This window comes from Triplophysa rosa, linkage group LG19 (genome assembly GCF_024868665.1).
Source record: "Triplophysa rosa linkage group LG19, Trosa_1v2, whole genome shotgun sequence".
Lineage (NCBI taxonomy): Eukaryota > Metazoa > Chordata > Actinopteri > Cypriniformes > Nemacheilidae > Triplophysa > Triplophysa rosa.
The window spans coordinates 14,981,226-15,006,292 of NC_079908.1; the positions used below are offsets into that span (position 1 = coordinate 14,981,226).

General features: G+C 39.4%; 1 protein-coding gene across 2 annotated transcripts in view; it reads right to left on the reverse strand.

The window, feature by feature from the left end:
- The window catches only part of rxraa (retinoid X receptor, alpha a), a 68,001-nt gene that overhangs the window by 25,167 nt on the left and 17,767 nt on the right, over positions 1 to 25,067 (reverse strand). For both annotated transcript variants that reach the window (XM_057360133.1, XM_057360130.1), the window contains exon 2: positions 8,607 to 8,842. In XM_057360133.1, the coding sequence (XP_057216116.1) occupies positions 8,607 to 8,842 (236 nt within the window). The remainder of the gene's footprint in view (positions 1 to 8,606; positions 8,843 to 25,067) is intronic.

Sequence of the window (25,067 nt, forward strand, 5' to 3'; positions counted from 1 at the left end):
TTAACGTAGCACAGGGAGACATATATTACTCAATAATGGATACATTTGATGTGATGCGATACAGGTAAATGAATACTTGGCAGAGTGAAGTCGATGTACATCATTCCAAATATCGTTTTTTATAAACACAGAGACTAAGAACGTAAATCTGGGACCTTAGGAGAGCTTAGCTGATCCTGCCAAGCCGAAAAACCATCTTCTCTCAAAAGGACACTTCAAAGGGTAATTGAAATCCTGCAGTGCCAACCTTTAGCACACGTTCACTTCTCTCATTCTCACACTGCAGTGAACTGAAACGCACTCATTCAAAATAAAATTACAAACAAGAAATATTATACATTTTGAAGTCACCAAAGTTAAGTATCTTTCATGTAGTTGTAGGTATAATGTGAATGCAAAATTTGACTGATGAGTTTTCAAATTAAAATAAATCTTGCATATATTGGCTATTCAACTTAAAACTCTAAGGCCCGGTTTCACAGACACAGCTTATCTTAAGCCAGGACTATGCCTAGTTGAATTAAGATATTTATGACGCTTTTATGAAAATGCCTTAGCAGAATACGTTACCGATGTGCATCTTGAGACGAAACAATGGCACAGATATATTTTAAGATATTTCTGGGCAAGTTATATTGAGTTAAGACAGGTCACACATTCATTTTAGTCTGGGACTAGCCTTAAGCCTTGTCTGTGAAACCGGGCCTAAACCAATTTATTGTTCCACACATGTGTATAAATCGCTATAGCAGAAAGACATGAGTTTGGTTAAACCTTACACCCAAAGGCCATGTCCCCTGTTGTCACAACAAACTCCAATCCCAATCCAAGACGGGATGGGATGCGTACATCACCGCATGGAAAAGCTTCACTGATAACAATGACATTATCCTTATCTCGAACCACTGCAGGGCACCGGGCCGATCCTCTCTCCCTGATAACCCACTCGACATCTGACCTTCCATCCTTCATGCCCATTACTCACCCTGAGTGTGACCTAATGAAGGGTGCTATCAATGTGCTGTGAGACGGAGTCGGCCCTGTGGATACGGCTGTCAGCAGCAGTAAGACGGTCCTGTTTGGTATCAGCCATAAAGGCCAGTGACAGTCTCATTCGAGTCCCTCAGTGAAGTACACTGTACTTTTTAAATGATTAAATACCGTGTTGTCAAAGTTGACAAGCACGTTTAAGTGTTATTTGCAAAACTAAGTTATAAAAAACGAAGTGAATGCCAAGACGCATGAAAGCTGTGAATAATAATCAAGCACTCAATCAAACATTCATTTTGGAACGGTTTCTAATACATGTAAAAACTGTATTTTTGCTTTAAAATGAAAATAAAAATAACTTTTTTTATTATTTTGACCACTTTGTCCCATTTCAATTTTCTGCAAATAAATGTGCATAAAAAATGTTTTGAATTTGGGAGACATTTTAGCAACAGTTCATTGAATGAATCAAAAATGTAACTTTTTTACATTTCACTTAAACACATCTATAAATAGTACATTTAGAAAAACTGACTATAATTTTGGAGTGGTCTCTTATTTTTTCGTGCAGCTGTGCATACAGTATGTATATGTGACCCTGGACCACCATAATAACCATAATAAGTAGCACAAGTATAGACAAAAATACATTATATGGGTCAAAATTACAGATTTTTCTTTTATGCCAAAAATCATTAAGATATTACGTAAAGATCGTGTTTCATGAAGATTTTTGTAAATTTCCTACCTAAATATATCAAAAAGGGCCGGAAACATGCCTACAAACCTCACTCGCTGCTGCCCGCTCTTTGGGAATTACCCACTCAAGTTTGCTATGTATGTAAAGCTTAGAATTTCTACTTTCTGGTTCATCTACTCTCCACAACCTCATTACAATGGTAAGCTCATAGACACCGTTAAAACAAACCTGTGTCTTCTTAGCAACGGCCTGCTACAGCACCTCTGATGGACAACTTCAAGGCTTTTTTCTCTATATTTAGATTTTTGCACCATCAGACTCCAAATATTCAAATAGTTGTATCTTGGCCAAATATTATCCTGTCCTAACAACCGATGCATCAATGGAAAGCTTATTTATTCAGCTTTCAGATTATGTATAGATCTCATTTCAAAAAATGTATCCTAATGTATATGGCATTTCTGGAATTCTGACAGATATGCACCTTTTAGGATTGATGATGTTTATGTGTACACAGCCTTCTTCACATTCTTCAGAACCTGTCCCTCACCACATGCATGTGTAAGACGGATGATACATCCGTTTCTAAGTGTCATTCCTTTCCAAAGCAAACATGCCACCAAACCCTCTCCTAATCAATACCTACACACCTCGACAGCACGAGAGGAACTGAAGCCAATTACCACCATCCTCACAGCCAATGAAAGAGAGGAAGATCTTTTATCCGCTGTTCTGCTCAGTCTGGCTCCTGTGACTCGCTGTACCGTGCATGATGTCTGTGCTTTGGTAGACAGTTCTGGGCCAAGACAGATTATGACCGTAGAGCCGTTTCCTCTGAAGAAATGTTGTATGGTAGAATAATTGCCTGGAGCAGAAACAGCTGTCAGGATGCAGCTCTCACTAATCTCTGACAGTGTGCTTAATCAGATCACTGAGGCTTCTGTGTTTGCAACAACCGCCATGTGCTTGTATTGTTGAACCGCTACTGACACGTGGAGATTGGTCAAAGAATTCGATTTGGTTAGTATTTGTTATTGTTTATACGCATGCATCAAAATCAGCCCGAGGATACAGAATTTTAAAACCGGGGTCATTGTGACACTGCTGGAGGGAAACTGCTGTCAGAAATGACCTGTCGGGTCACATGTTTCGCTGCCTATTATTGGACATTGCAATCAAATCGAAACAACTAACACTATAATGACCTGGCAACCCCAGCAATTAAACCCAATTATATTTGGCAACCCTTTAAAGTTCATTGCCCCGCAGAAGACACCAAAACACTTCCCTAGAGTAGTTTAGAGGACAGGCGTTTTTAAAAGAATCCCACTTCACAAAAGCAAAATGCAAGCATTCAAAACCATTCAATACGTGAAGAGCTCTGTCCTTGAGCTCGTCTGATAATTCCTGTACTAATTTCAAGGTTTTAGTGGAGAAACAGATTGTCAGCTTTGAGCAAGACGGATGTTGTGTATTGAGCATCAAGGTTGAAGGGGAAGCAATTGGTAGGCAAAATCTGTAGCTCTTATCACACTTTACAGCCACTGTGAATACAGAGAGTGTGAGTAAAAGCAAATGTGCATTGTGGGTCTCTCCATATTGAGCAAACATGTCTTTTGTTCACCAACACCGAAATCCCCTTTTCTGCCTCTTTAGAAAATCCCCTGCAATTCCCTTTGAGAACATTTGAAACAACCGTTTTTAAAAATCGTCTCTCAACCAATCAGAAATGATGAATGTGGATTGTGTTTTAGCCTTCAGAGCAGTTCGGTTCTGCTGTGCTGAATAGAGTTCTAGAGACATAAACTCGTTTTAAGAGGGATGATTTCATGGCTTTTGTGCACTTTGGTACGCACATGTATTAAAGGAATAGAGTTCACCCAAAACGGAATATTCTGTCATTTACTCACCCTCAAGTTGTTAGAAATCTGTATGAATCTGTATGAAAGATATTTGGAAGAACATTTGTAACCAAACAGTTCTGGAGCACTATTAACTGCCATAGTAAGAAAAAATATACATGTTTGGAACAACTTCAGGTTGAGTAAATGACAGAATTTTCAGTTTTGGGTGAACTATTGCTTTAAGAACAGTCAAAAGATACAGTCATAAATCATTTCTTTAATAGGAGCTTATCATTTTGGAGACTGAGCCATACTGCAAATGCATTGTAGGGCCAAACAAAACAATATTTAAAAACAAAACTTAAAAATGACAAACTTTACCATAACGTTTGTTTCCCATGATCAAACTGCGCATAAAAACCTTATTTTGCATGTTGCTGTAGATACTACTCACGCGCAAAGCTTCGCTAGGGTGGCGATGATGAAATTTGCGTTCCTCCCCGTTCATTTCAATGGCAGTGACGTATCTTGTTAATATTAATATCTTTGCTACGGCCTAGCAACCATCCAAAACAAGCTAGCAACCACCTAGCAATGCACTAAAAACCCAGTACATTTTAGCAACTACATAGTAAAACACCAGTAAACCAACCAAAACGCCTGTTTTCCAAGTTTATAATATTTATAGACAAGCAACACTTCACAATCGTCTTCAGAAAATATAGATCTCGTTTGTTTACGGTGTTTTTCTGTGAAGAAAGCTGCAAGATATTATACCGGCAGTGAACGGGTTAACAGACTACATCTGAAAGTGATGCTGTTGAAACGTGATCATTCGATCCTTACTTTAGTTCTTTCTTCCCACAAATCTTGAGATCACATCTGAATGTGAAATAACAAAGGAGACACATTTTCCTCATTAGAGGCCCTCTGAAAGCATCTCAGTCAAGGCCAGAGTTTGGATTCAACCCCCCCGGCTTCACAGAGCTGAGAAAATACTTCCCTGAAAAGACTCTTGGGTTCTCTGATAACTGTAAAACTCAGAGGTGCAATTTTTCCTCACGTGTATGTTATTTTAACATATTTTTAAGATATCTCATATTTGATTTCTTAATTTTTTTAAACAGCTTTGGAGTTATTAGGCCATGCATGTTAAAGGGATAGTTCACCCCCCCCCAAAAAATCTGTAATTTACCTGTATGACTTTCTTCCTTCCACAGAACACAAAAGAAGATATCTTGCAAAATGTTGTTAACTGGACCCCATTAACTTGCATTGGTTTTGTGTCCATACAATAGAAGTGAATGGGCTCCAGTGCTGTTCGGTTACCAACTTTCTTCAAAAGTTGGCAGAAAGAACATCACAAAGGTTTGAAATGACAAGAGGGTGAGTAAATGATGACAGAATGTTCATTTTTTGGGTGAACTATCACTTTAAGCATATTATAAATGTTTACATTTTCCAAACGCTAAACAACCATGGCTTCAAAAAAGCATCTGACTGAGCGTAGGGTCACGACTCGGACACAGATTCACAGGTGACATCACAGGGGTCATGAATCAGGCACTTTTTCTCTTGCTGGTTTTTTAATCTTAGAGACAACTACAGAATAACTTTATTTCTGCTACCAAAGTTATACCATTACACATTTAAATCAATCACCTCCAGAATTTTTACAACAACCTCATGCTTACTCATGCAATCTGTGCCGACCACAAAGACTATTATTAGTACCATGCAGCACGTCAAACTTCCTTCAATGAGTGGCCACAACATACTTCATGGTGAGTGTGTAAAAGCTTCAAATCAAGTTCAGACATGTGTTTAAACCTCACAGACAGTGTGTGAAAGTAGCTGGTTAAACCCTTCAGCTCACTTGAAATGATTTCTTTGTTGTTTGTGAATGAAGGAGCACATGGACTGAGGAGTCACACGCAATGACTGAATTCAATAAATAGGTTTAGATCATTTATATTTAATCTGCATATGATTGAATATATGACAGTGTTGGTGTGAGTAGGGCAATCCTCACTAGGCAAAGGTAATCAGATCATTTCAGAAGAATCAGGAAAATCCACAAAAGTGACTGAACGTCAAAACAAAAGGGCATTGTACAGGTTTTCTAGCTCTATGTGTGGCTGTTTAAAGAGGTACATGCTGTTATCATGTGAAATTGCACACAACAAAATCTGCCAGACTAAACACACACACATACACTATAAACCAGACAAAATAAAAAAACTATTGTTTTGCACTCAGTCACCATGCCACTAGGAGAAATGATGAAATAGAATAAAAGTCATTAAATATTACAATACATAAACAAATAGGAGACTTTGAAGAGGAAAGATTTTAAGCATGTCAAAAGATACACATGTGCAATAATTACAGAATGAATGAGAGAAGATAACCAAGCGACTTATTAAAGACTGTTTCATCAGACACACTTTCGGTCTGTGTTTGTTAATCGGTCTGGCTAGTGGCTAATAATATAACTATTTATATTTAATTTAAATTATTATTCATTTATATTACTATTTCATTGTATAATTGTCTAAAATAAACAATTTGTTGAATTTTATTGTAGGTTAATTTGATTAAAGAAAGAATTTGTTGAATGGGTCGTGTAACTTTGTTGCATTTAAGTTTAGCCAGGTCACGATTCTTCTACTTATAATACTGGGGCTAGACATACTTTTAACCGGCTAGCTAATGTAATTTACTTGTTATTTATTTTGCTTGTTATCAGAAATAATCGACTACAGGGACTCTATTCTTTGCGGATGTGTACTGGAAGTTATGTTTGGGCCACAAAGCGCACATACGCAGTAACGTTTGTTAATGTTGTTCCCTTGAAACCGTCTATACAATTTGAAACCAACAATACAACTGAATATATGACTGAAGGCAAAACTTTGTGAAAACTGAAAAAATCCTTTTGGGTTAAAAATGTAGTAAAAACTATGTACAGTATATGCGAGAGAAAAACAAGTAAATCATTCCTGTCATATAACACTATAAAAATAATACTGCAATAAAATAACAGTTGCACTGTCTGTAAATATCTATCTACATGGTTAATTTAAATGTGTACGCAAATGAACATTTAAAAAAAATCTGATCGCTGTGTAAGTCTACAAGCCTAAGTGTTTTGGGCAGGCGTGAGGGTGGTCTGTTTTCCGGATCCTCAGAGGTTAACTACAGAGGGACCGAGTCACAACCCTGTTCCACCCTGCTGGGCCTGAAAACAGGCAGTCAACCGAGCGCTAAACGTAAGTGACAAATGCCGTGTGACTCAAATCCCCTTCCATCAGACAGGCCTCTGAACCTCATGACTACCACCCTTACCCAGCAGCCCAAAAAAGTGAGAAGAAAAGACGGAGCGAGAGAGACAGAGAGGGAGTGGAGACGTACACTTTGAGGAACAAAGTTTTTTTTGAGCATGCAAAGTTTTAAAGATCAGATTTGAAAAACAAATTTATGTACAGTCTGAACAAATGAGTAATATAAAAACCAATAGACCACTATTCAAAAAATACTGTAGGTCTGTAGTGGTCAATCTAAACTTTAAAGGGATAGTTCAACCAAAAATGAAAATTCTGGCATCATTTACTCACCCATGTCATTTCAAACATTATGACCTTCTTTAGTTTGCAGAACACACAAGAAGATAATTTTGAAGAATATTGGTAACCGAACAACGGCATTGTGTCTATACAATAGAAGTCAATGGGTACCGTTAGAGCTGTCACGATTATTAAATAATCGTGTTTGACCTCATCGAGATGGTTTCAGAACATCGCAATTATTGCACATCTCTATAGAAGACACTAGGGGAGCTGTACTGCATCTGCATATTGCATATTATAGTGTATATATTGTAACTAAAGCATGGTAATACTTGTAAAATGTACCACCACAACACAATCACTTAAAAAAAAAACTTAAGCATATACCATAAAAATAACCTGCAGTACAATTTAATATTATTTCAGTATATTATCTACCAAAATCTCATCAACATAGAAGTAAACTTTTATTGTAGTCTTGCAAGTGAGAAAAAACAGACTAGAAGCTTTTCTATGACTGATAGTATTTTAATGGTGGCTTCAATTCACTCCTGATCAATTTACTTAATTTACAAGTATTTGGCGGTTGTATTATTGACAGGTAAAAGCCTAAACCTTCAGTATGATGACCCAATTTTTTCCTATGTATTTCCAAGAAAAAGAACATAGTCTTTATATTCAGAACAATATGGTCGTTTCAAAGCTGAATAAAAAATGTATGAGAATTAAAAGTCAAAGCTCTAAAACAGACAATTAATCGTCATAATCGCAATGATTTATTAGACAATTAATCGTCAGCCAAATTTCATAATCGTGACAGCCCTAGGTACCGTTGTTGTTCGGTTACCAACATTCTTCAAAATATCTTCTTTTATGTTCTGCAGAAGAAAGTGATGATAGAATTGTCTTTTTTGGGTAAACTATCACTTTAAATGCCACCACAGAATGGACGCTGTCCCCGCATACTGTATATAACAGAAAAATGCCATTTTTTCCCTCGCATACAATCACGAGTGACCGTTTTACTCTTTCTGGTTTTAAAGAAAACTAGGACATGGCCAGCTTTGATGTCTTAATTGTGAGCCTTTTTTAAATGACAAAGAAATATGCAGCCCTATTTATGTAACAAAAGACAAGATTATTGGAAAGAGAAAGAGCAAGCGTCTGTGGGTGTTTACCTACCAATAGCATTTAGTCTTAATCCCCCTTTACTAGATTAACATTTTGCACTATTTTTGTTTTTATTTTTTACATTTGTATGTAAATGCTTTGGCTTGTATGTAATATATTGGTCAAGCGAATAAAAAAACACTTAAATTCAAATTAAGAGTGTAGGGACTACAGATGAAAATTGGCCAATTTGGGCTAAACCTGGCACCTTGAAATAAATAAATAAATTTCAAACTTCGTGTTAAAAATAAAACAAAATTTCTAAATCAATAAAAAGCTCATTTATAAAAAAGGCACACCCACAAAAGTGAGTGTCTCAGAGTGTGGCCTTACCTGTGGACTGACACTGGGGCCGTAGCCCATCCCTGGTGAGCCCATTGAATGTGGCCCCATGGGCGAGCTGATAACAGAGAAAGGAGAACCCAGGCCATTCATGGGTGAGCTCAGAGTGCTATGGGGAGAATGCAGGGACCCCGAGTGGCCTAAAGTAGTCGGGCTCAGCAAAGACGGGTGCATCCCCCGGTGGGATGTGGGTGAGCTGAGAGGGGAGGACGTCATTGGTCCGGAGTCTGTGGGTGAGAGAGGAAGACGTTAAGAAAGTGGTCACTTCTAACTATTCATATAGCTTTACGATAAGATTTTTGGTTTAAAAATTCACAAATGCTGCTCTAAGATGGCAAGAAGAAACTGAGTCAGATTGAAAAGGTGACCTGATGTGACCTTTTCAAGTGACAAACTTTGCACACTGTCAGATTATTTTGAGAGAGAAACCTTCACTGTGATTATTAATCATTCACTGTTTATGAGGTTTGAGAATGCATTAAGAAAAGAGAGAGCGATACAAGGTCAACAGCCTTAAGGATGCTTTTTGATTAGGTAGCAGATTCTCATTTCCTTCTTCCACACAATTTCACTCCGTCCTCTTTCCTCGCACCATTTGTCGCTCTCTCATTTGCCTTGAACCCGTCCGTCACACTGTCAGCTGTCACCCAAAGACGATGAGGGTCTATATGTCAGTCCTGCACGGGTGACAGGGCCATATTTTCTGTGTCCATGAATGCTTACTTTCCCTCTCCTTAACCTTGCAGCTCTCTCCTTGTACTTGGCTTACTTTCACATAGCGCACACTTCTTCCACACACCTCTGATCTACCTCTTTCTTTCTTTCTTTCTTTCTTTCTTTCTTTCTTTCTTTCTTTCTTTCTTTCTTTCTTTCTTTCTTTCTTTCTTTCTTTCTTTCTTTCTTTCTTTCTTTCTTTCTTTCTTTCTTTCTTTCTTTCTTTCTTTCTTTCTTTCTTTCTTTCTTTCTTAAGCCTCAAGCTTTCTCTCTTTGAATCTCCCTTTATTTCATTACAGTAAATCATGTTTCTGACAGAGCTGTTGGGTCATTTAAAACAGCTCTAAACACACGAGTGGACACGTTTTGCATGACGCTTGATTCGTCGCTCATTATTTTTTTCAGAGCAAAATGTATTCAATTTACTTTCACATCACTTTCCAAAGACACTCAAAAAATGCGGAGACATTTTTAACCCAAGGTTAGATAAAAAATGGACAAACCCAGTCGTTAAAAACAAACCAACATTTTGGGTTTGGATCAAATATGAACACTTTCTGTGTTGATTTACCCAAAATAAATAACCCTTTTTTGTTGAAACAACTATGCCTACATAACAAACACAAAATGAATCCCGAATTTAAGTAGATAGACATTAACACAACAAATTAATCAAACAATAATCAAACAGTTAGTTATTACAATTAAGTGTTTCAATCACTACAAATTCCAAAACTAGTTAAGACCACCACTGTTAACTTTGAACCGAAACTGCAAGCCTGTTACTCATTGTAGCACAGTTTTTGTTTTAATTATCCATTTATTTTAACCTTTAATTAATAAAAATGACAAAATCACAACAATTTGAGCTGTAGGTACAACTCTACTCTATGTCCCAAATAAATGCCTCAGATGTCTACGAATCCTCAGGTGCCGATTCACAGGTCTGTTCAACATCCACTAAAAACAATGAAACAAAGAACATACCAAAAACCTGCAAAACCTTCATACATTTCAGGATTTACCACCATTACGCAACCACCAAGACTCACAACAGGCTTGTTTCATAAGGAGGCTGCACAGAATAAGGATGATGCATTACTCAATTAGGTGACAGTTGAGAAAAACAGCGTGTCCAGTCTGTGTTTTCCAGCAGCTCTGTGTCTCCACTTGCCTGATGTCACTTCACAGTGTCTGCTGATGAATTCCAGGCCAAAAGGCACTCGAGAGGACGGATGCAGTATATAAGGAGTGGGAAAAGGAGGGGGTGGTAGGCTTGTCAGCGGGTATGCTAGCGGCTGCCTGCTTGCCTGCTAATATCCACCACGCCAAACACTTCCCCTGCATCCTGCCCTCCTCCTGAGCCCTTCCTGCAAACACCCTCAAATCAGCCCCAGCGGGGCGAGACGCTTCTGTCGGCGCACAAACACACATTCACACCCACGGGTTGCCAAAAAAACAGCCATTAATTAATTTGCTAATGTCATGGTGTCACATAAACAGGAACGCCGTATTCGTATCACACGGAAGTGTAATGCAATTATTATTCCATCTAATGAGGGTTTTCTCTTAAACTGCTGCACACCCCTGTCACCCTAGAGAGGGTTGACTCTTTCAGCAACACTTTGATGCCAATCTGTCAGCCTACAGCTGATCCAGAGTAAGCTGAAAAAGACATCGATGTCCATTCTGGTTTGGAAGTTACTCTGGTTTGCCCATATATCAGAACCCCAAAAGACAATAACACGGCCAATATGAAAATATTTGTATAGTATTTGTAGAAAACAAACTGTTAATGATATATTATTTTACATGATTAATATTAATATTTGTAATATAAAATAGCATAAGAGATATTTATCTTCATTGGTTTATTTGTCAACTACCCATTTAAGTCTTTACGCCATGTGCATTATAATGAACGGCACATGTCCACAGCCTCTTCTTTGTGGTGTGTGTGTGTGTATATACTTTGTTGCCAGTCGGTGGTGTGTTCCTATCGGTGAAAGCTAGAGTTGCCAGATCAGGATTACAGAGGGATAAAAGGGTTCTTATTTAATCCACCCTAGAGAGGGGCACAGCTGGTGGAAAACAGGACAGAGAGAGAGAAAAAGAGCAAGTCCCGTGTTTTAAACGCACTATATTAAATTAAAGCACATTATTGTATACAGTCACACACTCCTAAACTAATCAAATCAAGCAAGACTGTACAGATATGATACAAATATGCAAAATCTCAAAAATGATCATGCAGTAAATTCTGCCATGAATCTGTTAACATCGGTCTCTTTTTCCCCTCTCTCATAAATACACACACGATCTTTCTGTTTCCTATTGTGTTTCTACCTCGCGACCTGTTTGGCTGGGAACAAAAACATGTTTTACAAAACACCATCCAAGTCATGAGGGTGCTACCTGAAGCACACCACATGAAGATGTTCGCAAGATTAGATAAGAGCAGGTAAGACTGCTGAAAACAGTCCTGGCAACGTTCAAAGTGGCAGCCCTCCAAGCTTCGAACCGCGCCAATACACAGCAGTCACTACGGCAGATCAGCTCATAGGCATCTGACAGCTACCAACGGCAAATAAATCAGATCGAATCAGTATCATTATCTCTCTCGTTCGGCCCTCGGGGCGCGTCGGAGAAAAGTGAGTAACAGCTTGACATTTCGGGATGGTTAGGTTTGGGGGTGGGGATCACGCAAGATTTTATGTTCCGTTTACACACGCGCAGAAAACCGGGCACAGAAGCAAATATGTGACGTGAAAAATGTATACCTACACTGTTGTGTATGTATGTTTTTGCACAGAAGAAAAACATTAAATCCAACAAAGATCTATACTTGAGAAAATTGCACTTAAAAAAAGAGAAGCGTGGTTTACAGTGCCACGGGAAGTTTTAGACAATATTTAAATACCTGAATGCATTATTACATATTCATTTTTCTTTTTTATTCAAAACAAAAGCCCTGGAGTATGACATCACATCCTATTATGTCTCCCCCCTGCAGAGACGTGGCTGCCCGTCAGGCAATATTCAGGGCACCGTTCTCCAATGGGGCAGCTTCAGACATCTAAATAGGGGTTGTAGAGAACCAAGCGATCCTGACGCTGGCCTACGGTGGCGCTCTACGCGTCCTGTGTGGGTAATGAAGACAGAGAGTCAAACAGAAGGTAAAGAATCAGATCTCATTAGACCTCGCGCTCTGTCACATGATACTGAAGGACCACACACACGCATCAACACACATAAACACTCATGTTGAGACGGCTGGTGTGATGACTGCATGACTAATATGTGAACTTGAAAGGAGTTGAATGGCTAGAATGGCTTGGTCGAGAGCGTCTGATCTCTGCTTCACAGGTCTGCTGTGACAGGCACTTAAACCACAGTATTTGTATTCAATGCACTTATTGCTCAGGGCTCCGGGCTCATTACATCACCACCAAGGAACGAAGTGAGCATGCACGATACATAGTGAGCCAAGATACATAGAGGCCATAGATGATTTCTAATGATAATGGGACGAATCCAATGAATGACTTCAAGATATCCAGACTGTATTCTTGCTGTTTAAGCAGACCAAAAGAATACAAAAGAGTAGATTTGTTTTCTTTTATTTAAGTAAATGCATTTCGCAAAATCATGCAAATGCTTGATGTCGAATCAAAGACGCCATGGCAAACAAGAATGCACTTCGATTCCTTACAAGCTTAATTGACTTCATCTGAAAATAAATATGGCATCCACTCTATTGATCTACAGGAACAGATCATCTGGTTCTCCTCGCTGTCTGAACCGAGCTGGTCCTGAGGTGTCCTGTCAGTGTAAGAGACCAGCATGCAAAAGAAGTGTCTGCATTATGAATGGAAAACAGAAACAGAGCAGCACAGAGCTGACAACAGCTGTTCATCTCTATAATTCATCCCTTCACGCTGAGAGGAAGACAGAGACCATGAGAGAGACATTTTTGCATCATATGGCTCCATCTCATCTAATGAATGAATATATATATACACATTACATAATACACAATCTTATATGATATATCAAAATATATTAAACTCAAACGTATATTAAACGTTCTTGCCAATGGATAAAGCACATTGCACGTATATTTGCATTTTTTCATATATGTGAGACACCAGGCTAAAGTCTCGAAATCAAATTCTGAGACAACAAGCATCAAAGTTTGATTTCAACCATTAATTTCTCAGTAATAAAGATATCAAGATTATATTTTCACAGAATGTTTTTTATGTTATGTAGGATGATTTTATGTAGAAAACGGTAAATGACCAAAAAATGCGAGGTTTTCACAGATATGATATATTTCATGTATAATAAAGAATAAATGGCATACTTGAAGCAAACGTTTTCTAAAAATTGAATGCGTCCAAGCTACCTCTACATAAGGTCCGTTCATCTTTGTTTTTTATTTGCATTGGCAGTTCCTAGCCAAATTTGGATTTCCGTATCAAAGGTTTAAACCAAAATCTTTTACCTACCAACTCGGCTCAATAACCACTAGGCTACACCACCCCTTCATACACTGCCAAAATGAAAAAAGCCTTTCAAATCTTGCCTGATGTAAAAACAATTCACCACAGATCCACAAAACCTGAACTGGCGCAAATGTGGAACAGAACGAAGCCCAGCAGGCACGTCACTGATCCTACCACATTAACATCAGCTTTTCCGTACTTTAGTGATCTCTCCGCTTATGTTCCGAAAGGCAATCCGCACCACTTTAAAGGAAAATCCCCGTCATTTCCCACCCCCCCTGACAACATCTACAAAAACCCAAACAAACCGGCTGGGGACTTTCAACTTATACGTTAAAATATGTCGCGACTTTTTTCGGGGGAAGCAACACACAATCTATTATTCATAAAGATGTTTGGCTGCTTTTTTGAAGCCCACAGATTGTGGGCGCTCTGACGGGAAGATGAAACAGAAATCATCAGCTCAGGTCTATTCGTAGGTAAAGAGGAGGGGGAACACAGCGACTTCCTGAGGAACTTTAAAGCGGGAGCTTGAATTAATGCCGGCACTAAAAATAAGATCTGCCAACAGGAGAGAATAGAGACGCTATTCTGGATAGTTTGACTTCGCCGGTGAAAAACAGCAGAGGGGTGACAAGCAAACAGCCGCCTTGGCCTCGATGACACCCTGAGAGGCAGAATTTGCAGACTAACAAGCAACATATTTACAGTATGTTACGCTTCTCTGATACTTATCATTAGTGTTACTGTAGTCATTACTGCTTCAACTGCAGCTGTTGTTTATTGTTGTGGATACAGAATGGAGCGCATTTAGCGTGTGGAAATCGTTGATGTGTGTGTGTGTGTGTGTGAGAACACAGCGAGACCGGCCCCGCCAAGGGATTAATCTGACATTTTTGTGTGTGTGTGTGTTTGTATAAACAGGCTAATCTGTTGCACGCTGTGTAAGCAATGGAAGTAAATAGAGCTGGCTGATGTGTTTACTCTGACTCTGGGAGTGCTGGCGGCCGGTGCGAGGAGTAGAGCCAAGAAGCACACAAAGCGGCCCGGTGAAGGAGGCCCAGTTTGAGGAAGGAGCCTGGTGCTCCTTCACACCCCACCCTGGAGACACACTCACCTGTCAGCACACAGAGACTAAACGCCGGGTGTGTTGCATGCTGGGATAGCCACGGTGGGCATTGTACTTTTAAACTACTTTCCTACCTGGGAGGTAATGCTCTGGAACAAGAGACATAAAATAAAGCTTAATGTAAATATTTTGCAGGATACAGTCTTAATGTTTTGTCAAGAGGTATGGTTACATAAGATACATAAGTCAAGAGCAGAACTGCATGTGTACTGCACTCATGAGCAATTTAATGAGACATTCTTGTCACAACAGGGCTTTAAAAGTCTTGGAATCAAAAAGCACAATAATTCAACAATGAAAGACAAACAAAAAATAAAACATTGAATTAAATTGAAAAGTTGACCGTGTATCTTATTTTCACAAATTTGATTTACTGCCACATTAGGGATGTCTCCGCAATTATTAACCAAGAAAAATAAGCCAAATTCATTCATGACGAGCAAGCGTTTTTCTATTTCGTATAACAATAAATATATTTTCATGACTAACTATTGAGGATTATATGTAACTTGACACAAAATGTACTGAGTAGATCCTAAAACATTGAAATTGGTTGAGAGGAAATGTTATTGTGAAAACATTATCGTGCTTTTAATCCAGAAAAATTCAACCAGTCCTTGAAAATAAGGCAGCACCAAAAGCACTTAATGTGGCGTCTATGTAAATGCCACGGAAAAAAAACTAAGAGACCATTCCAAATTTTCATTTAATCAGCATTTCTAGATGTATTGTGGCCATTCCAGTACAGTGTCTGTTGAATTTCAACAAAATCAAACCTCAGGAGTGACATAAAATCATCAAACAGCAATGTGAAAGACTGACCGCATGACAACACACATGAAAACTGTGATGAAAATCAAGGTTATCACATAAAAAAAATATTTTGAAGTTTTCCTAAATACATGTACAAATATTACTGTTGTATTGCGTAAAAGTGAATATGAACTTGTTTTCTTTTCAGTATTTGATGTCTGAGAAAATACAGAGCATCTTTTCTGTTATTTTCACCAGTTTTCATTTTCTGCAAATAAATGCAAATAGAAACAATATTTTTATCTGAAATTTGGTGGAAATATTGTTAATAATACATTTGACCTAAATAATGATTTTATAAACACACCTATAAATAGTAAATTCAAGAAAAACTTTTGATATGGTCTCTTATTTTTTTCCGTGACTGTATGTCTAAAGGCCAAACACCTAAAACCACCTGCAACAAACCAGAAAAAACCTAAAGATGGTCCAAGGCTGTGATGCAGCTACAACCTATTGGCTACTTTTTGATAAACTTCCTGTTACAACAGGAAATTAACACAAAAAAAGAAAACGGCACTCAAAAAGCAAACTAATGAGGCTCTTGAATAAAAATGTGAGATTTTTAGTGTACTGTACAAAATGTATTTAGAGGAAACAACAACAAACAGAGGACACACTTGGCCGTGCAGGAGAGCAGATAAACAGGGATTATAGTTGCTATCGCTTCTCTTGCCCTGCTGTAAACATCACGCTGCTCTGATACGGCCTAATTGTTCTCTTAACTCAGAGGTGATACGAGCCTTCCTCTGAGCCAACCCACACACACACACCAAAACACACACAGTCCAATACGCTGAACCCACTGCTTACAGCCTCCCTTTACTAACACAAAGCTATTTCTCAATGTTATTTTTACTTTTTGGTATAGCCGGTTTGATTTAACCGGTTATTTTGGAGAGAATCCAGCTGTGCGATGGGGGAAAAACAAAAACATCAGAAAACTTTGATGTAGCGCAGTTGCTGCTTTGTTTAGAAGTAATAATTTCGGGAGGGTGGGGAATCAGACAATAACTCATTTGCAAAACAATGCGGCCACATTGTTTCAAAAATACGCACCCAGAGACACAGCGCAGCTCCAGACGACTTGTTACTGTTTATACAATCCTGATAATGTTACAGATACAATCTCACTCTGTCAAAGTTAGACAACAGGCGCCTGTCAATTACACAATCTCTTGAGCCTTATGAACAGTCGAGGAAATGCAAATCAGTTTTTTTTTTTTTTAAGGAAAATGTGAGTGTAACCTCGATACTATGATGCTGTGAGTGGTTGCCAATATGTTGTTATGCCGTTTACATTATCATTTACATTCTGAGCCCAAGTACATATTATTTTCATCTTTAGCAAAATGCTGGACATCTGCTCTCATTCAAAAATGAAGTCTCTCACAAAAACTCATTAAAAGTACAGCCGTCTCCCACAGATCCGTCTCTTTGTACCTTTGTGCTGCGGCTACGACGCATTTCAGATCTTTTTATAAAGCTCAAAGTAATCAAATGAGTGTAGTGGTAGGTGGCGGGCTTATTTAAAGTCCGGCGCAGTGAGGGCTGAAACTCCTCCATCGATCTCTGTGACAGTCGAGGACATGACAGTAAGGGTAATTACGCGCCACCGCCTGTGGCATCCCTCCCTGGAGAGCCAAAGCCGTCTCTCATCGCTCCTAAGTGGAGTCCCGTCATCTCTAAACTAGGAAAATCTACTTCAAGACAGCCAGCGTGGGTCCCAGCAGCACCAATGACAAGAATGGCTGAAACCAGTGGAGAAACACACTTTCATTTCAAATAAGCATTAATACCGTACCAGGAACAAGTCCCATGGCGACAACCTTAATGCCAACAGAAAGGCCCGCTGGGGTTGTATTAAGAAGGAAGGTATAAGAGAATTATTAGATGTCCATGCTGCTCTGGCTTTGCGGGTCAGCTCTCTCCTGAGTAGATCAGGCTTCTTGCTATCGCAGACAAACAGGAAGTGTAGGTTAAACGCGGTGTTTCCGTACGCTCTGGTTTTGTCACAGGATTGCGCAAATTGAGAACACTGAATCAAAGCGAGCGTGCAGAAGACGATTTTATCTGGCGAAACCACGCAGACAGAAACTATACGTGTTGTAAAACTTACACCGTCTGGCCGACTAGTCAATTCGTTCTATCATGACTAGCTGTTTTACACTTGTTTTATATGAATTCCTCTATCTATAAAAAGCAGGAGTAATCTTTGTGTAGTAACCTATTATGGCCAAATATAATAAATATGAACACACTCAATAACTAAATATCACCCACTCATTGTTTAGTGTCTCAATCGCTGATATTTAACGTCTTCTAAAATACAATATTACTGTAATAAAGGTATGAGAACTCCATAAACTCTAACCATGATGGCCTACGGCCAGGGTTGAGAGAGTTGGATTTCTAGCATCTCCTTAGTTCGTCTTTATGGGGCTTGAGGGGAGTCTGGTGGTCTGGCACTTAGATTTTACACATCCCAGAAGTCCTCGCTATGAAATGAATAAATGAAGAAAACTAACTAAACTCGCCGCAACAACATCAGCCCCTTTCAGGCACGCATACACAAACTTGAACCAATTTAAAAAAAGGAAACAAAACCAGACTACAGAGGAAGGAACAATAAAGCAGCTCAATGGTTCTGAAGTCTGGATTTGAGTGGGTCTCGACTCTCGACCAATCAGATGGCCGTGATTAAATTTGATGGTCATTACATGAGCGAGGCTGTTGAGTCCATCGAGGCAAACTGTGGAATTTGTCACTTCCTCTGTGCTCTGTGTGTGCGGCTGTGAGGCTATTTCTAGAAACAGATACTGTATTCACTCTCTGTTCTGCAGTGTATCGAGAGAACAGGTCTTGCTAATTCATGTAAATCTTCCAGAGTATCGCCCACCGTGGGCTACACTTGGCAACACCGCCCGCTTCGGTGGTTAGAATGTGTGAGCTAAACATTCAAGTATATGTGTGTGAGTGGGGGGTTATGATGCCTTTACATTTTAATGTGGCTTCCTTTTTCCTTGTCCAAACTTTAATTAATATGAATCGCCAAAAATGAAATATAAATACATTCAAAGTTTATTAAAGTTAATGTACCGATTCACACCAGACACAGTAGTGCTAGTGAAAAGCATGATGGAGATAAAACATGAGACCTGTGAAAACAATCATATAGCAAAGTTAATATCAATATTTTTGTTTATCATTTGTAATGAAGCTGTCAATACCTTAAAACAGACATTTCCAACACCAAAATATCCACCTCACTAATATGTCCATCAATGTCCAGAGCTGTACAGTGTGACATACATGTCGCACATGCTACGGAAAAATCGGTCTGTGCTAAGAATTTAATCGTGTAGCACGCGTGCGATACAGTTTGGCAGGTGCATTAGACAGAGCCGCTGTTTGTGTGAAGCCAAAATAAAAGTCGAACCAGATGATAAAATAATTAACTTGTAATAAATTTAAAAACTGCAGTAAACACTATAGTATACTACAGTATTTTTATGGACAAATGTGTTTTAATATTGTATAGTAAAGCATTGAAACTACAGAACTCAGAAAAAAGAAAAAACGAATTTGGGGAAAACTAAAAAGTATATGGCCCTGATTTATCCATTTGTATAATGTTAATGTCCTTTTTCAGTTACCTGTCTATTTATGTGATGACCTGCAGATGATACTAACAGACGTATACTTGTGCTACAACTGTCTGGCCTGTGCTACAGAACTTTACACCTCTGTAGCACCGGTGCTATGTGCAAAAAAAGTTAACATACAGCCCTTACCCCGAACTTAAAGAAACACGTGTACTGTATGTGTACAGTGGTGTCCAAATGAAAATGTTTTGTCTCCAAGTGTCCTTAAAAAGCTGCTTTAAAGCCATAATATCATTTGCCATAAAAAGTGCAATTTCTTTCTTACACAAAGTCATGTAAAAAACATTGTACTTTTAAATGATTAAATACTATGTTGACAAAGCTGACAAGCACTTAGATATTTGTTAGACGCAGGTTAGCTAGTGACAAACATAAAGGCTGACTAATAATAACGATTTATGGAAAAAATAAAAATCACGAAATATGGAGATACAAGGTTTCAGAAGGACAGCAGCGATATGTCTGTGTACTTTAGTATACCAGAACCACTTCATTTTGCTTTTTGTGTCGCAAAACACAAGAGGACCAGTTCCCATTTCGGCTGTAACAAGCCAAAAAGGCGCTTTCGGTAAAGGCCCAGAATTTATTGACCACATAACAAGCCTTTGAATTCTCCCTCCATTTTATGATTATTTGTCTTTTGTCCTCGGTTCTGCTCGGCTCAGGGTCCCGCTAATGAAACACAAATGGGGAGTGATCTGTTTTTTGGCGGGCGGCTAAAAGAATTGTGGAGGCCTTGGGGTGGGTCGCTCAGCCTCCCCCTCCCTGGAAAAGTGGAGAACAGTTGTGCGGACCCCTGGGGTGGGGGATCTGCTCTGGGAAACTATGCGTCTACGTGCGGCAGGAAGAGGCCTTGCAGGCCAGGGTGAACGCGTGCTCTGCACCGGAGGGGGCGGCCCGTGTGTGTTTGTATGTGCATATGGAAGTGTGCTATATGTCTCACGAGGAATGCGCAGTCCTCACCCACACTCCACCCTTTCGCCTGCAACAAACAAACAAACAACAACATGGAACCCAGCGGGCTGCACTTCCAAGACAAACGACCGACATTAGCGAGGGAAGTGTGCTCTTTATGAATAATGAGATTTCCACACAAAACACATCAACTCCCCTGCGCACACACGCATGCAAATTCTGTATACTGTACACCTCATAAAAAGCCTGTTAAAGTTTCAAGAGAAACTCAATAAAAGGAAAATCTTACCTCTGAATGTTTATCTTATCAACCAACGTTAAGAGGAGGATGGCCAATATGAAGTAGACAGATATGTAGATAACACAAAAAAACTATTTTTTGCTAATTAAAAGTGCACAAAATAGAAAAGTGCATACAATTAAATTAATACATTTTAATTATTCAACCATATTCACTAAAACATTTTTATCTAAATAATAATCACTCTGACACAGACTGTCAGTAGATTATCGAATAAATCAAATAGGAAATTATAGTGACATGATCGTGAGCACATGATCTACTGGCTGTACAAAACGTCCATTGGTTTGATATTTACTTGTATAATGCAAATACATTCATACATTTTTAACTGGCTAAAGTATCCAAATCATTTCGGTGCTGCTCTATCAGTCTGTCAAAGTAATCAAGCGTATAAATATAAAACCAAACAAATCATCTCTGACGGGCATGTTTATTAAATAAGCCATCACAGAAACTGGCACCTTCATGACCATTTGGAGTCTGCATGTCCCTTCTACTCGAAATGCACTCCCACAGCAAGAGAAAACAGAGTTTTGACTTTTGTAACAGTGATTCTCTCTCTCTCGCTCCTGTTCTCATCACAGGGACTCCCCTGGGGCCCTGGATAAACCGGGTTCAGAGGGAGTCTTTTATACGGAGCGATGCGAGGTGCATACTGACTACGGTTCCTTCGCGTTACTCATTGTAAAACGCTTCATGTCCAATTAGCTTTGTCTCTCGACACCCATCATAGCTCTGCCCTGGACGCAAACAAACCGCCATTATCACACCTCCAAATGTACAACCCTGACAAAACAACACTTCAAACGTTTCTCCCCTCTTATGCCTAATCAACCTCGGGGCCACTTTAAGTCGTCACCCAGCCCTTCTGCAAAAGTCGGAAAGACATCAGAGCGCTTCTACAAGAGCTTGAGACCAATAAAAATCTGCTTTTCGTTGAAAAGGGTGTATGAAACCAGAAGCACTTTTGATCAAGCGGAAGCAGGAAAGCAGATCGCCCAGACCTCTCTGCAACAAAAAAACTACATGTGCCTGAAAGCTCAACCTGTCCGAGTGAATTATAGTCGTCGTATGCCCGAAAGGGACATCAGATGTCCTCTTTATTCCTAAAGGAGAAGCAAAACAAGAGAGAAAGACAGAGAGCTGCATATATAAGCACATTTCGTCTCGCTGTTGGCTCTCATTGGCTCATGGCATGTCAAAATAGTGTTTTTGTTTCAAAAGAGTGATTTAATTTAGCCACTTTGCTCTCTCAGGCACACATAAGCATTAAAACCGCTCTTCATTTTTCAATTTTAAATGTCTTTGAGTTCCATGAGTCACATTTTCATTTCGCTGTGCAGAACAATTATTTCTCAGTATTATCGACGGCTGTTTTTCCAAACAGGAACATTAGCGTCGTATGATGTAACGCAGCCGCCGTTCCTAAACGATGTGGCTTTTCTGAAACTTTCAAGATACAACTCATATTTCGTGTTTCCCGTGAGACCCACAGTCCCCAACCATACAACGTTATAACCGGCTAACTCTTGTAAACCCGACATACGAGGTGTTGTGATTGGCACCCCGAGACATGTTTGAGAAAGCAGGTGCTTTTCATTGGCTCGCAGAAATAGCCTCATAAATCCAGAGTCTTGATTGGCTACAGTTTGTTCTGGAAACGTCAATGCCAGGCGACTTTGTGGGCACAGGGAGGCCTAAATACACACACACCTTTACACACTCCCAACACCGGACCACCTGAGCACCCCAACCACAGCAAACCAAATCAAGGTCTGCTGACTCTTGACGTTCCTCCGTTTCTGCTGGCCGAGAGTCAACAAACACAAGACGAACCTGAGAAGGACATTAAGGCAAGCTTTCGGCAGGATTTTTCCACAAGCCGTGCGGCTTTCTTTTACCGCTTTGACTTGCAGTAAGATGGCAGAAAAAAAAAGTTCTTCATGACGCAGGACAAAAGGATGAAGCTCACATTACATGCTCTTCCCTGTAGCCGAAATGAACAACTTGACATTGTAATACAGAAAATTACACGCTTCTGTGATGTGAGAGGCAGAATGTTCACTTCCATATTCAAGAGCCAAAAATACCATGAAAAGATAAAATGGAAATCCACCGGCGCCGTGTTAAATATTTCACAGAGGTATTCTCGTAGTTACAGATAAACATCTTAACACCACTGGCTACAGATCAAAACAGACGACTGTGCGTAATAAAAAAAAAAAAACTTAAGACGGTAGTTAAATCATCATGGCCAATTAGTTACCACTGATCTGAAGGACTCTGTGTTTACTTCATTAAAGACATTCAAAGCGCCCACACACATACAACAAACACGTGCAAGACCAAAAATAAAATCACATTCTTAAGAAGTATCTCTGTCTTGTTCAGAAAAACAAATCTAAACATCTTTAAAAGAAAGATGAATGCATTGGACAAGTAAAACTATATAAAAGCTCAGATTCATAAAATGCATCTTGAATAAAAAAATCTATCTGGCACACTAAACATGAACACAGGAAAAAAACATCCAGTAAGATAAGTTTTTTCTTACTATCCCTTTAAGAACACTTGTGTAACCTTTATCTAAAACCTCTGTGTTGCTTATCAAATAAACGCATCTTGCTTTAACAATGTTTAGACATTTTCACAGGAAAACGAGACGAAAAAGATTTTCTGCAGTGTCAACACAGATTACAAGCTAGAGCACAAGCTGACCTAACATGACTCCGTATCGCAAGATTTAATGAACTCGCCGCTCGTGCCCACATGAGGCTAATGAAGACAGCTTTGCTCTAACTGACACATCAGCAATCATAAACAGACTCTTATCTGTGAAAAGGGACCCCCTCCGTCCCTGCACACACACGCATGCATATACACGGCCTTACACATGCAGCTGAGGTTCTGAAGCCGCGAGAGATCCGCATGGGTTCAGGGGCCGCAGAGAGGAGGACATGTTTCCCCCCGTGGTCACTCACCGCCTGTCCTGATAAGACACACGAGCTGCCAGCGTATCTCTTCTCTTCCCACCCACAGCGTCTGCATAAACATGCCAATTAGGCCGGCAAACATCATGACGCCTCCGGCCATCGGAATACCAAAAATACAAATCGCATGCATGCACGTACATGCAAACTCTCACACGCGTGAAAGCTTTCACAAGCAGATGAAGACGTTTTTGCTTATAGAAGCACACTCATATGCATATTTAAATGCAAATATACACAAATATTAAACGCACACTTATATAAACACACAAACAATTACATATGCATGCCAAGACGTAGGCCTTCCACGCACTTATATACACTGACTCTTATTTTTATAGAACCATTAAAGGGATGGTTCAACCAAAAATGTTGTAACTAATTATTCAAGTTGTTCCAAACCTGTGTAAATGTCTTTGTTATTTTAAACACATGGAAAGATATTTGGAAGAATGTTTGCAACTGCGATTTCTGGGACACTATTGACTACCATTAAAATGGTTTCGAAAGCTACCCCAGAACTGTTTGTTTGTTTTCCTAAATCCTTCAAAATATTTACTTTTGTGTCCAACGTGGTGGTCAATGGTGCGCCATAAATCTCAGTTGCTGACATCCTTCCAAACATCTTTCTTTGTGTTTAACCAAACAAAGACATGTATACAGGTTGGTTAAGTAATTTATACACAAGTATACACTTGAGGTTAAGTAATTTAGTTTTTATTTTTGGGTGAACTATCCCTTTAACACAGTGGTTCACAAACTAGGGGCCCAAGATGGATCTAGGGTGGCCACAGATTTTGTGGCATTTTATGAAATATAGAAATGTATCATAAATTGTATGCAATCAAACAGAAAAATAAGCCCACCAACCAAAAGAATTGATGTTCCAGCATTGTACAACTGAATATGTTTTTGGTTTAATTAAAATTATAAGTTTAGGATTATAAGTCTTTATTTGTGGGGGGGCCGCAAAGCGATGCACCGTACTCAAAGGGGGCCTTACAAGGAAAAAGTTTGAGAACTACTGCTTTAACATATAGCCATTATAGCCATAAGGTCATCCTTGCATATCAAATAAAGTTACCATTTCAACCCAATCCAACTCTAAAACCCATCCTAAATCCAGAAGGGGGGCCACGGGTGATGCAGTCAGTCCCGGGCTGAGCGCAGGAGATGGCGGGTGACACTGACTGATAGCCGGCTAGAGGTTTGTGTGGGGCATACAGAGTTTAATCACCCATAACCTCAATTACAGACATCCACTCAGACTCATAAAGCAGCAAAACAAGATCAGCTCCTGCTCCAAATTCCAGTAAAGCCTTGCCAGAAAACACACACACACACACACACACACACACACACACACACACACACACACACACACACACGCAGATGCAGATGCAGACGGCCATCA